This window comes from Diorhabda carinulata, chromosome 9 (genome assembly GCF_026250575.1).
Source record: "Diorhabda carinulata isolate Delta chromosome 9, icDioCari1.1, whole genome shotgun sequence".
Taxonomy (NCBI): Eukaryota; Metazoa; Arthropoda; class Insecta; order Coleoptera; family Chrysomelidae; genus Diorhabda; species Diorhabda carinulata.
Genome location: NC_079468.1, coordinates 2598123 through 2613347, shown reverse-complemented (window position 1 = coordinate 2613347; position 15225 = coordinate 2598123). Strand labels below are relative to the sequence as shown.

The following is a 15225-nucleotide window of genomic DNA, read 5'->3' as shown; positions in this document are numbered from 1 at the left end:
AATCCGTTACTTGTTTTCCACATCTTCTGAACAATAAAAACGAGGTATACGTTTTTATTTGTTTTCAATTTTTCCTCATTACTTAAATACATGTTTCTATGTATTTATTCAAGATGCTTCTCGTTTCCTCTAGCTGTTTGTCTATCCTTGGATATTCTCATGAGCTTTTACGCTTAGCAATGTTATGCTTTTATAGTTTTTGCATTTTGTTTGATAATCTTTTTTTAGAAAAAGGTGAAATTATACCTAGCTTACGATATGTCCGAATTTTTCCTCCAACCCATATCCATTATAACAAGTTTGTTAAGTTTGGACACTTTCTTCTATAACATTGTCGTAGCCCGCTTCTTCGCCTCATTTCAGCTTCTACACAGCTCGTCAACTTGTTCTGTTTGTATCAATCGTTAATTATCATCGTTTCCTAGTTCTCAGATGCTTCTTCTTTCACAACTATGAATACCAGAATTTATTGGTACTTGAAATAAAGCAAAAATAGTTTTTCTCCCCGAATTTACTGTTTTTACTTAGATTTTCGTTTTTTCTTGTTTTCTACAAAATAATCCAATGTTTTAGATATGGATTCGTCAAGAGGAAGACGTATGCTTGATCTAAATTGTTTTTCCTATATTTGTGATCAATATACAATGCGGTCGAGTTTTATTCTTCAGTTGACAATTTACGAAAATATTATTTGTTTTACAGCCCTCTCTCTGAATTATAAGCACCACCTCCAAGATTTTAAATAAGAAAGGGGGCATCTTTGGTCATCATCAACTTCAGTAGAACGTTGCTGATCTTTAAAGGGAAAAATCTACAGAACGAAAATTTTTATACCAATTCTGACATGTGCAAGCAATCAACACCTTAAATTTCTTTGTGAGGCGCAACAACTTCTTCTTTTTCAGGTGCTAACTCCATCAAATAAAGATTAGCGACAATTTCGGTATACTTATTTCGGTCTTGAGTGGTGCGAATTCAAGATGATGTATTCATACCAGTCCAATCGCGTATGTCTGTGACCAGGTCCACGTTTTCCTTCGATTTTTCCTTCTATTATTGATTTCAGTATAACATACTTGTTGTTATCGTATATGTGACCCAGATAAGCGGCCTTTCTTCTCTCTATTGTTGTTAGTAACTTTCCCATACGTCTAAGCACTTTATCGTTAGGTAAATATTGAGTCCATGATATTTTTAGTAGTCTACGGAAGAACCACGTTTCGAAATGGTGGTTCATGGTACCCACTTTCTACTCCATAAAAGAGAATTGAGTGCACGTACAATCTAAAGTACCTTAAGCTTAAGTTCGAGGTTGCGGTACATAATAGGTTTTCCACATTTAGGAATATTGCTTTAGCTTGTTCTATACGTGATTTTACTTCGAAGTCAGGGTCTATATTTGTCGTTATGCATCTAAGAAGATATTTAAATTCCTCAACTTTCTCTATTGCGGTGTCATAGATGTTTATGTTCAGTTGTGGATTTGGAAGTCTTGTTATAGCCATTACTTTGGTTTTTGTTACATCAATTTTCATGCCTAGTTGATCTCCAACTTCTACAATTTCGTTGATTAAGCGTTGAACAGCTTCTGGAATGTCTATAATGATAACCGTGTCATCTGCATAACGTATTTTGTTTAATGTCCTGCCGATAATTTTTATTCCATTCTCATCATCGTCGATTGCTTTATTAAATATGTACGCAAAGTACATATTAAACAGTACTGGCGACAAAACACAACCTGGTCGTACCTCCTTTTTAATACACACCGGTTCTAATGTCGTTTGTCCATATATAACCGTTGCTTCTTGATTTCAATGAAGATTTTTAATAAGCTCGATGTCTTGTTTGTCTAACCCTTTTTTCTCTAGTTATGTCAGAAGGACGGTATGATTAACTCGATCGAAGGCTCTCTCGTAGTCTATGAAACAGGCATATACATTTTTCTTCACGTCTCGACATTTCTGGAAGAGTATTAATAAGCTGGCTGGTGCTTCCCTCGTTCCTAGACCTTCGAGAAATCCAAATTGGGTATAGCTTTAATTGGCTTCACATTTATGGTATATTCTGGCTTGTATAATTTTAAGTAGGATCTCAAGCACTTGGCTTATCACAATGCGGTCGAATTTTATTCTTGAATTAACAATTTACTGTTTGAAAATATTATCCCTCTTCAACACTCTCTCTGAATTATAAGCACCCCCTTGAAAATTTTAAATAAAAAAGGGGGTCGTGTGGCACCTTTAGTCATCATCAACTCCATTAGGCCGACCAGAACGTTGCTGATCTTTGAGGGAAAAATCTCCAGGACGGAAAATTTTATACCAATTCTGACACGTGCAAGCAATCAGCACCTTAAATTTGACATATTTCTTTATGGGACTCAACAGCTTTCTTTTCTCTGTTCTCAGAAAACTTTAAGGTCCTTCAGTCTCTGAAGACGATAACATGGTTATCGAAATGGTTTAAACAGGGTATTCAGCAGGAATTAAATTTGAAAAGTATTCGTCTTAAAGTTTTAGTTTTATCGAAAGTAATTATTAATACAATGTTTTTAAAAAAATCGTTATCCATATCTTCATTTTTTGACTTTAGATCTACCCTAGAGGCTCTCAAAAACCCTCGTATTTAGTTCAGTGTGTTTATGATTATTTAAACCATCCAATAACAATTTTTCAAAAAATGCGCTTTATTAATATAATTTTATATATTAATCAAACAAAAGCTGTTGTTTGTTGTCTAAAAAATTGAACATATATTTTACAAAATATTCCGTGTATTTTATTTTCGTGTATCCTTATATAAATAACTCATGGATATTTGCATCTCCCGACTTCCATTTTCTTTATTTTTTGTTTCCCTCCGGATGGTGTTTGTCGCCAGAAATCGAATTTCGCAAAAAGAACAGGTTTTTTTGTGATATATGAAGTGAATATATTTCATGATGGAAAAATCGCTAGGATATACATTGTTTGATATTGGTTTTTAAATGAGACCAATGTCGGAGTTTGTGCAGAAAATTCAATTGCATTTCAATGTCCGCACTATTTCATATGTATTTTCACAGAAATACTCGAACTTCTCGTTTCGATATGAGAAAAGTTTAATGTCGTTCCTTCAAAAACAATTTCGTATAATATTTTCCGTTCTAAACAACACAATTCGATATAAATATTACTAATAAATATCCATCTTATAATAATATAGTATACTTGAAATTTATAAAGAGTTGAAAACTAAGAATTTCCGCTTTTCCTGATATAGAGAGTTGCTTCATTTTTTTGAATAATTTATGTTAGTTCCGTCACGTGATACTGGTCACATTTGTATTACCTATTAACTCTAGAAACGAAGAGGCTACAAAAATCCTTAATTAAAATTAATTAGAATTATACAAGCCAGAATATACCATAAATGTGAAGCCGATCAAAGCTATACCCAATTTGGATTTCTCGAAGGTCTAGGAACGAGGGAAGCACCAGCCAGCTTATTAATACTCTTCCAGAAATGTCGAGACGTGAAGAAAAATGTATATGCCTGTTTCATAGACTACGAGAGAGCCTTCGATCGAGTTAATCATACCGTCCTTCTGACATAACTAGAGAAAAAAGGGTTAGACAAACAAGACATCGAGTTTATTAGAAATATTCATTGAAATCAAGAAGCAACGGTTAGATATAGACAAACGACATTAGAACCGGTGTGTATTGAAAAGGAGGTACGACCAGGTTGTGTTTTGTCGCCAGTACTGTTTAATATGTACTTTGCGCACAAATTTGATAAAGCAATCGACGATGATGAGGATGGAATAAAAATTATCGGCAGGACATTAAACAAAATACGTTATGCAGATGAGACGGTTATCAATACAGACAATCCAGAAGCTGTTCAACGCTTAATCAACAAAGTTGTAGAAGTTGGAGAACAACTAGGCATGAAAATTGATGTAACAAAAACCAAAGTAATGGCTATAACAAGACTTCCAAATCCACTACTGAACATAAACATCTATGACACCGCAATAGAGAAAGTTGAGGAATTTAAATATCTTGTTAGATGCATAACGACAAATATAGACCCTGACTTCGAAGTAAAATCACGTATAGAACAAGCTAAAGCAATATTCCTAAATGTGGAAAACCTATTATGTACCGCAACCTCGAACTTAAGCTTAAGGTACTTTAGATTGTACGTGCACTCAATTCTCTTTTATGGAGTAGAAAGTGGGTACCATGAACCACCATTTCGAAACGTGGTTCTTCCGTAGACTACTAAAAATATCATGGACTCAATATTTACCTAACGATAAAGTGCTTAGACGTATGGGAAAGTTACTAACAACAATAGAGAGAAGAAAGGCCGCTTATCTGGGTCACATATACGATAACAACAAGTATGTTATACTGAAATCAATAATAGAAGGAAAAATCGAAGGAAAACGTGGACCTGGTCACAGACATACGCGATTGGACTGGTATGAACACATCATCTTGAATTCGCACCACCCAAGACTGAAATAAGTATGACGAAATTGTCGCTAATCTTTATTTGATGGAGTTAGCACCTGAAAAAGAAGAAGTTGTTGCGCCTCACAAAGAAATTTAAGGTGTTGATTGCTTGCACATGTCAGAATTGGTATAAAAATTTTCGTTCTGTAGATTTTTCCCTTTAAAGATCAGCTACGTTCTACTGAAGTTGATGATGACCAAAGATGCCCCCTTTCTTATTTAAAATCTTGGAGGTGGTGCTTATAATTGAGAGAGAGGGCTGTAAAACAAATAATATTTTCGTAAATTGTCAACTGAAGAATAAAACTCGACCGCATTGTATATTCATCACAAATATAGGAAAAACAATTTAGATCAAGCATACGTCTTCCTCTTGACGAATCCATATCTATAACATGAAAATATTTTGTAGAGAACAAGGAAAAACGAAAATCTAAGTAAAAACAGTGAATTCGAGGAGTTAGATATAACTCAAAAAGAAAAGGTGTTAGGAAAAGCTATTGCCGTAGGTATATCAACTACAAAAAAACTAGTTTATCTCTTCATTCGAAAGATATCTTTGTTTTGGAAGTTAAAATAAGAAATCAAGTACCTTGCAACAAAACGACGACAAGAATATAGATTTTTCTCAAGACTTTTCAAGATATTTCTTGATCGAGTCCTTAGAAGTTCCCGAGAAATGAAGGATATGTGAATATCTACTGCAAAAAGGCAAATTTTTCTTCAACCTGGAGTCAAACTCTACAAATATACTGAATAAAACAAATAGAATGTTAGAAAATCAAAACGGCGAAGCTAACATTACATTATTATGTTTAAGGATCTGATGAATGCTGTTTAAAGAATAAATTAGTGACCACCGGAAATTGTACATTTCTAGATTAAACCTAGAACCATATATTATGAAAAATGGGATACCAACTATGATAATTGATGTCATTTTGAGAATATTGCACGCAATTAACTATTTTTGCTTTATTTCAAGGACCAAGACCTTCAGTCTCTGAGGACGATAACTTGGTTATCAAAACGCGCATCAGACAGTATAATTGAGAGTGTTAGTGTAGTGGTAGTGTAAACAGTGTGTTCAGTACGAATATCGCCAACGGTTCCAGAAATTCCAACTTAGTCCATTATCCTGGACAAAACCATTTACTACTCTCTTGTAAAATCTAGAATCCAATATGGCATCATGGGCTTGGGTGAAACATACTATACACATCTAAGAAAACTTGATGTATTACAAAAAAAATTCTTGAAAATGAAGTTTTATCAAATTTGGTGCAAACAAAACTTCTTAATATGTAAAATTTTGATCCCAAAACATTGAACTTAGACTTTAAACTGAAAATTTTCAGTTTTATCTAGTCCAGTCAAACGTAATTCCTAAATTACTAGTCGGAACTTCGTTGGATTCTCCATCTTCAGAAGTGAACTCATCATCTATAATTTGAGTCAACTTCAATTGAAGAGCCATCGTCCCTCGATGGTTGATTATAATTTTCATCTATATCGCTATTGTAGACTTTTTGAAAGGTTAAGGGTCGATGGATCAGCTGTAAAAACTGGGATCTACAGCATAACAGCACACCTTTAGGTCGCATCCATACATACATACCTAAATCCCTATCAAGTCTGTCTTGAAATGGGTCTAATCCTTTTTCAAAATCAAAGGTATCCACAATATCTTTGTCTGATAATGGTTTATCCGTTCTAAAACGTGTCTATTATTTACTAGACTGACAATATTTTATAGAAAAGAAAAAACAAACAGCAAAAAGCAACAGCAGACGAGTTTGGGCTTGTTTACGAGCTACTGTACTAAAATCCCAAATCCCAATGCAGCATTTAAAGTATTGGAAGGGTTAAGATACTGGTTCCTATGATTTGTTTCGATATAGACTTCAATGTTCAATGTTTCTACTGGAGATAAGACGGTTATCAAGCTTATAAGAACCCAAACATTAGTACTTATTCTGAAAGTGCAACTTGTTGAAGATGGATACTATTCTGGAAATCGTTAAAGCAATTTTTCATAGAGGAAACATGCACTAGATGTTGAGAAGCTTTTGGAATAAATATGAACATCATTTTCATCTTTATTGTAAATATTTCGATTTAATTCGTTGAATGAATTTTCTTCTTGTTAAATAGTGAAAGATAATGAGAGGCAATATCATATAAGAACTACAAGTTCGTAAAAATTTTGGTACTTACGATTAACAATGATATATTTAGAGGTACTTCTCAATTGAAGAACTTACCACGTCCAGATCGATGTGCTAGAAAATAAAAAAGAAATGATAATTATGCTTCATTACATTTCAAGAAAGCACGTCAATTTTCTTCTAAAAGTATTATCACAGATATCAATGCTAATCCAAAACAGCTTCAACTTTATCCATTGGAAATATACACCAATACCAAACACGACAGGTTTTTGGAAAAGCTGCAAAGCACCCAATTATTTAGGGTCTAAATTCTTTTCAGAAGGATATGTTTAATTATTTTGAGGTTATTATGTAATCTGTTAAGGACTCTAAATATTGTCAAATGGCTAATAAGTCATAAGTAATATTGAGAACAAAGATTAACAAGTTGTCTTTGTATTTTCTAGAGTATATTCTGTATTACCGCGACACGAATTCATCACATATGTACCAAGTTTTATAAAGTCTTTGGCAGGGTTTTCCAATAGGAACTTGACAATTTTGAATTTAGTTTGTGAACGCACCTTTTCACTTAAACATCGAACTGTCACTGTCAGTTTATTTAGTAGACATAACCTATTCATCATAGTGTTAATTCCGATTTTCATTATGTGTGTCGCTGCCGTTGAAACGTCCGTAGCAAATGATACAAATCAGTCAATTCCACGGCGTTCTCAAGAGTTGGTCATCGCCAAGACAACTTTATGGCGAATTTTGCGTGAGGATCTTACTTTACACCCACACAAGGTCATTTCTGGCACAATGGGTTTGTCAATCAACAAAATATGCGGTGTTGGGCGGGTGAAAATCCACAAGTTTGATGAGCGTGTTATCTCAAGAAATGATTGGCCACCTCGTTCGTGCGATTTAACGCCTCTAGATTTTTTTCTTTGGGGCTACGTCAAGTCATTGGTATAAGCCAATAATTGTACGACGTTTGAAGAGCCCAAAGTGAAATAACAGCCCTTTCGGCCGAAATGTGTGGCCGAGTCATGGAAAATTGGGTCCAGCGAATCAACCGCTGCAAACGTACCCGCGGTGATCATTGGATCATTATTATAAAACATCACCAAGACAGATTTTACTCCAGGCAACTCAATGAGGGAGGATTATTAGATATAATATTAGTACTAAACAATATTTTCATCCGTTTACCTATTCGCGATTTTCTTTCTCAACTTTCCTGCCGACTTGTATACAGCTAGGTAAATAATTTTCTAAAACGTATGAATTTTCATCGGAATAAAGATTTATCTATCTGTCTATACTTCCTTTCTATTTATTCGACCCGAGATATTTTAGTTTTCAAGGTCTCGCTTTTTTTCCCTATTTCTTTATCCGCTTCGAGCCTCTAACTACAAATTACACTTCTCAATTCATTGGGGAGGAATATATTCTCAAACTTCCGGAAGCTGCATTTAGAGAGTTTGCCGGAATAAATCTACGAAATATGGGAAATAATGACATATTTTCAGGTGAAAGAGAGGTAAATATTGAGATATATTCAAGAGAAAAATATTTACTGACGTTACCAAGAACTGGAAGGTGAATTTGTTTGTTTTATTTGGTTAAAATATATCGCAGTTTCCTCTTTGAAGGAATTTTTCTTTGTTTTTTATTGAAACTCCGTTGAAACGGAAGCCGTCTACTTCGATTATATTAAAATTTAAAGAATAGTTTTCCTTAAAAACCGAAAATGTTATAATATGTCATAAATCGACCGAAAAATTAACTATATATGTTTTAGATATGGAAAATCCCAGCTCAGGTGAATAAAGTGAAAATACCTTCTCGAAATTAGACCTTTTTTTAGTGGAACAAAAAAAAAAGAACAAAAAACTTCCATCGAGATCTAGAATAGTTATTTATTCAACAAGTTGGTAAAGTAATACTTTTTTTACGAGTAGGACGTTTTGACCAATTCCTACGAGTGAAAAAAGTTAGTTTACTCACGAGTTTCGTACAAAATTGTTTCTACGCCCGTAGACTTAAGAAAATTCGACAAGACTTTTATCAATTTTTATTTTGTTAAAGTAATATTAAAAATACAACTGTGAGCATTATTAATTTGAAATAAAGAAGAAGTTACATTACTATTGGTACTTGAATTGCCACCAATTAACGAGTTCAAAGAAATAACATCGTGTATAATGTTGCTTCAAGTCGAACTAGTTGTTCCCGCTGAAATTTCCACTGCGGAATCATCTACGCGCAACCCTCCGCAACTGTGTTGGATTTCCACCAGCCGTTCTTCTTTAGTTGAATTATATCACCACCGGAATCCACTAAAGGAGACGCCGAAGAGCGTCGAAATGTATGCCTAGTGTAGTTTTTTGGATTAGCTAAATTCAAATATGTTGCTATAAGCGAGGGAATTTTTGAAAAAGTATTGATACCTACAACTTTGGTTTTGCATTTTCCATTTCTATACTGAAAAAAGAAATGATCTGTTTCAACATTTTTGGGTGGTTGGTGTTTATATTACACAGAACGGATCCATATTGTTCCAACGTCTAATTCAGATGATCATGTGCAAAACACAGTCGTGTTTGCTGATGGGCTGGACTTTTGTCTTACTGTCCACTGACTAATGGACACTCCTCGTACCTCACGAAGCTGTCGTTGCACTTGAACAGTATTGAAGTTACGACTTCTTAATTTTGTTGAGTCCATTTTTCGATCAAAGCATTAACTTGGGCGGATTTTTGTGGTATATTATGCATTAAACTGACACACTTGAATATTATTGAGGTTATAAATGACGAAAAATGTGCGAATTTCTGTGTAATAATCTTTATATTCTATAAATATAAAATAAAATATATATTAATACACACATTAAGGCATATTGAATTGTCCTTCAAACAGCATATTTCTTTTAATGTCAAAAGTTACTGTGGACCAATTTCTATGCAGACAAGTTTATTTTACTTGTTCAGAACTAATTTATTTCCAGGAAATGCTGATAAAATACATTTTCGCGCAGTACCCAATCCCGTTTGAAATAATTAGAAATAAAAAATCAATTAACATCGATAACTAAACTTTTATTATATTTTTGAGTGTTAACAGTAATGGTGCAACTACTTTTACCAGAAATATTCATTGTAGGAATTACTGGATGTACTTCTTCATGTTCAATAAAGCTGGAAGATGTGTGGTTTTGGTTTAACAATTGTACAAAAGTTTCGCTCCCTTGTATCATTTTATTTTTGCTCTCGACGGATTCTTCCACATATTTTGCAGCCACTGATGAATCTTCCATCCATCATGTCGTTTTAGAACATTGATATCGGCCCCAGCATTGGCCAACATCATCTTTCTGAAGCAATATATAATTTTTTAAGGTGCTCCGCCAACAATGTGTATTCCAGCTCTTTGACCTACGAATTTTCCTTGTCTGTAGCCTACCAAAAGTGCTTTTAGTGAAAGGTGTTTTTTCAAATTTTTAGACCCGTCGAAAATGTGTTTTTGTGTGATTAATACGAACCACTAACTGAGAACCAGTATCTTCTACATTTTCTACTTCTAAATTATAAATGTCGTCTATTCGAGAACCTCCGGCAATGCCAATTAATACGATAACTTTTCACCAGTAAATAGTCACATTTTATCAGCAATTTTATTTGAATTATCAGCCATTCAAAAGGAAATTAGATATTCTTGACTCGGCTCCTTCGTCGCCTCGTCCATAAATCTCGTACCAGACTTATAACGTAAATAACTATAATTGCATTAAAATTTCAATTTTCTTTGTTAGAAAAATTATACTAATAGTTGAATTTGCTTACATTCAATGAGGGGTCGTATTTTTGGAATTATTTTAAACAGGTTTCACTGTGAAGTGGATTTTGTTGATGAAAGAATGATCTTTAACTTTTTATGATCAACTAGCTTTTACCCGCGGCTTCGCTCGCATTGAATCCATTAAATAAGTATCAGAAATCATTATAGTAGAAAAGAACGAACTCTGTAGCTATATTGGAACCTGAGATATAGATCGTTGAATGTAGAATAATTGCCAAAAACCTACAAAGATCCATAACTCCACATTGAATGTCCGCGCCTAGCTCCTCTCCAACTCAACCGATTTGAGTGTTCAAAAACTCAAAAGAAAGAAGGTGTTTCAGTGATTGTTCTTAAATCAAAACGAACTCCGTAGCTATATTAGAACCTGAGATATAGATCTTTGAATGTAGAAAAATTGTCAAAAACCTACAAAAATCCATAACTCCACATTGAATGTCCGCGCCTAGCTCCTCTCCAACTCAACCGATTTGAGTGTTCAAAAACTCAAAAGAAAGAAGGTGTTTCAGTGATTGTTCTTAAATCAAAACTAACTCCGTAGCTATATTAGAACCTGAGATATAGATCTTTAAATGTAGAAAAATTGCCAAAAACCTACAAAAATCCATAACTCCACATTGAATGTCCGCGCCTAGCTCCTCTCCAACTCAACCGATTTGAGTGTTCAAAAACTCAAAAGAAAGAAGGTGTTTCAGTGATTGTTCTTAAATCAAAACGAACTCCGTAGCTATATTAGAACCTGAGATATAGATCTTTGAATGTAGAAAAATTGTCAAAAACCTACGAAAATCCATAACTCCACATTGAATGTCCGCGCCTAGCTCCTCTCCAACTCAACCGATTTAAGTGTTCAAAAACTCAAAAGAAAGAAGGTGTTTCATCGAGTGTTCTTAAACCAGAATGAACTCTGTAGCTATATTAGAACCTGAGATATAGATCTTGAATGTAGAAAAATTGTAAAAAACCTACAAAAATCCATAACTCCACATTGAATGTCCGCGTCTAGCTCCTCTCCAACTCAACCGATTTAAGTGTTCAAAAACTCAAAAGAAAGAAGGTGTTTCAACGAGTGTTCGTAAACTAAAACGAACTCTGTAGCTATACTAGAACCTGAGATATTGAGGATAGAACGTGTGTATGTGAAAAACTCCCTTAAGTAATGTACAGGGGGAAATCGCATTTGAGTATAACTTGAGAATGGTGAAAATTAGATGAAATCCGATGGTTGATGGCTGAATATTTATTTTACAGACGCCTTGGTGCACATAATCGAGAAAAATGACAGTTTTTGACAACTATCCAACTAAACTTTAAATACTTCCTCATATATCTAACTTGTACGCCATAACTAAGTTAAAAATGAACAAAAATTAAAATGACATGTGAAAATTGTTGAGTTTTCTATGGCAACTAAATTCTAAGTTATTAAATTAAATTGAAGGCAACGATTATGTTCCGAAAACTCTAGTTACGTACGTTACAGACCATATAGAGAAGTAAAGAATGGTCATTGAAGTAAATAAGTAATTTTTGTTAAATGGAAGTGTTTTATGATTAAGTAATGACTTCCCAATAAACATTTCATCCTTTTAAACTAATTGTATAATGACCTTATTGGAAATATGATAAATTGCACGTAATTCAATTCCATAAAAAGTCTATTTCAAGCCAATAACAAAATTACAACTCATAACTAATAAAAAAAACCAAGAGAAAGATACTAAAAATTGCACTAAAGTATTTCTGAAAATACTTCCTGACAAGGAATAAATAATAAACTCCCTTTCTAATATAATTAGAAATGCTATACCCTTCTATACAATTCACGGTAAAATTATTAAGCAAGATATTAATCAATTAACATGAAACCATCACAATTATCTAGCATAATTGATTGGAGAAATATACAGCAAGTAATGCACCTTTGAATTTTCCCGAAATCCTCTTCACAAATTACACGATGTGGGAAATGGAGGAGTAAAGGAAAAATAATAAATTACTCCCGAAAAACAATTTATCTTTCGAAGGGTTTTCCAAATACAGAAAGTTTGTGTATTGAAATATGATACTCTTCAGTAACATAAATGATATATTTATCGGTATTTTGATGATAGACAAGTGAAGAAAATATTCACACTGGGGGAAAGAAACTTTGATCGATCAGAATTGTTGACGATATTTCTTTAAACGAATGTTATCAATCTGAAAACTGTTTGTTTCATATATTTGTCGTTTTTTAATTTGACGCGACATTAATCGAAGGCAGTCACCGTTTAGGCCATTAAAAACTACCGAATATCCATGGAAAAGCCATCTAGTCACCTAGGTTTGAAGCTTTTAACGTTACTAGTTAAACTGTAAGGTTTATCGATATGTACTGGACCCTCATCGACGATTTTGTCTGCTCTTTCTTCCTTTTCCAAGTACCAGCAACATTCTAGATCGTCCGAAATGCCTAAAGATGGTGTCTTAGATGATGGAAAGTTCAAAAATCACTAATCGTATTTAGCGTTTACTTAAACAAAATATTCGATTGGCAGATAAGCAGAAAGGGGTAGCGATATAAGAAAACTTTTAGTAGAATAATTGGGTGATAAAATTTTAGCCAGATCTACGAATCTTCCACTTAAATATATGAGGGTATCTTGAAAAAAAGACTAACGCTACTGAACTTTTGAATGACGTTTTTGTGGACACAATTGGAAAAGTATGACAAGACTTTCACTGCCATCCTATCCCTGATAAATCATAGTTATATCCGGGAGCAGGCATAAACCATTGCCTTCTTTAAGACCTGTCGTGATCTGATAAAAACCAACTACATAATTACTTTGGAAACTCCATTTAGTCACCAAGACTTGAACCTTTTATCGTCACTAGGTGAACTGTAAGGCTTACCATGTGTTTAAATCTTGCACGCGGAATGTTTGGCATCTATGAATGATGTTTTCTGGTGTTAATTTTTTCTTCAAGTACTTGCAGATCATTCTAGATGCCTTCAGTGTGGAAATGACATCTTAGATATTGATGGTTGGATCAAAAACCGATTTCTAGTCGTATGTTGGGGAAAATAGTAGATTGGTGAGTCAAACAGAAGCCGTAGCTATGTGTGTCTAAGCTATATCATGCCAAATATTTCAAATCATTCGTAAAGACAATGTAAAAGTACAATTTTATGGTTTTAACTAACTTTAAAGAGAGGAATAGTGTAGAAATACATAAGATATTTTCCTCCAAGGACTTGCAGATCATTCTAGATGCCTTCAATGTAGAAATGACATCTTAGATGATCCTGGTTGGATCAAAAATCGATTTCTAGTCGTATTTTGGGGAAAATAGTAGATTATTGAATCAGACAGAAGCCGTAGCTATGTGTGACAAAGCTATATCATACCAAATATTTGAAATCATTGGTAAAGACAATGTAAAAGTATAATTTTATGGTTTTAACTAACTTTAAAGAGAGGAATAGTGTAGAAATACATAAGATATTTTCCTCCAAGGACTTGCAGATCATTCTAGATGCCTTCAATGTAGAAATGACATCTTAGATGATCCTGGTTGGATCAAAAATCGATTTCTAGTCGTATTTTGGGGAAAATAGTAGATTATTGAATCAGACAGAAGCCGTAGCTATGTGTGACAAAGCTATATCATACCAAATATTTGAAATCATTGGTAAAGACAATGTAAAAGTATAATTTTATGGTTTTAACTAACTTTAAAGAGAGGAATAGTGTAGAAATACATAAGATATTTTCCTCCAAGGACTTGCAGATCATTCTAGATGCCTTCAATGTAGAAATGACATCTTAGATGATCCTGGTTGGATCAAAAATCGATTTCTAGTCGTATTTTGGGGAAAATAGTAGATTATTGAATCAGACAGAAGCCGTAGCTATGTGTGACAAAGCTATATCATACCAAATATTTGAAATCATTGGTAAAGACAATGTAAAAGTATAATTTTATGGTTTTAACTAACTTTAAAGAGAGGAATAGTGTAGAAATACACAAGATATTTTCCTCCAAGTACTTGCAGATCATTCTAGATGCCTTCAGTGTGGAAATGACATCTTAGATATTGATGGTTGGATCAAAAACCGATTTCTAGTCGTATGTTGGGGAAAATAGTAGATTGGTGAGTCAAACAGAAGCCGTAGCTATGTGTGTCTAAGCTATATCATGCCAAATATTTCAAATCATTCGTAAAGACAATGTAAAAGTACAATTTTATGGTTTTAACTAATTTTAAAGAGAGGAATAGTGTAGAAATACATAAGATATTTTCCTCCAAGGACTTGCAGATCATTCTAGATGCCTTCAATGTAGAAATGACATCTTAGATGATCCTGGTTGGATCAAAAATCGATTTCTAGTCGTATTTTGGGGAAAATAGTAGATTATTGAATCAGACAGAAGCCGTAGCTATGTGTGACAAAGCTATATCATACCAAATATTTGAAATCATTGGTAAAGACAATGTAAAAGTATAATTTTATGGTTTTAACTAACTTTAAAGAGAGGAATAGTGTAGAAATGCACAAGATATTTTCCTCCAAGTACTTGCAGATCATTCTAGATGCCTTCAGTGTGGAAATGACATCTTAGAGGATCCTGGTTGGATCAAAAACCGATTTCTAGTCGTATTTTGGGGAAAATAGTAGATTGGTGAGTCAAACAGAAGCCGTAGCTATGTG

The 15225-nt window shown here is 33.7% G+C and overlaps 1 protein-coding gene across 5 annotated transcripts in view; it reads right to left on the bottom strand.

Moving 5' to 3' along the window:
• LOC130898106 (tyrosine-protein phosphatase Lar) overlaps positions 1-15225 on the bottom strand; it is a 524093-nt gene that overhangs the window by 325489 nt on the left and 183379 nt on the right. The window contains exon 3 of one of the 5 annotated variants that reach the window (XM_057807152.1): positions 6773-6790. The exons of the other annotated variants lie outside the window; for them this stretch is intronic. Coding sequence (XP_057663135.1) covers positions 6773-6790 — 18 coding nt within the window. The remainder of the gene's footprint in view (positions 1-6772; positions 6791-15225) is intronic. 5 annotated transcript variants of the gene reach the window in all.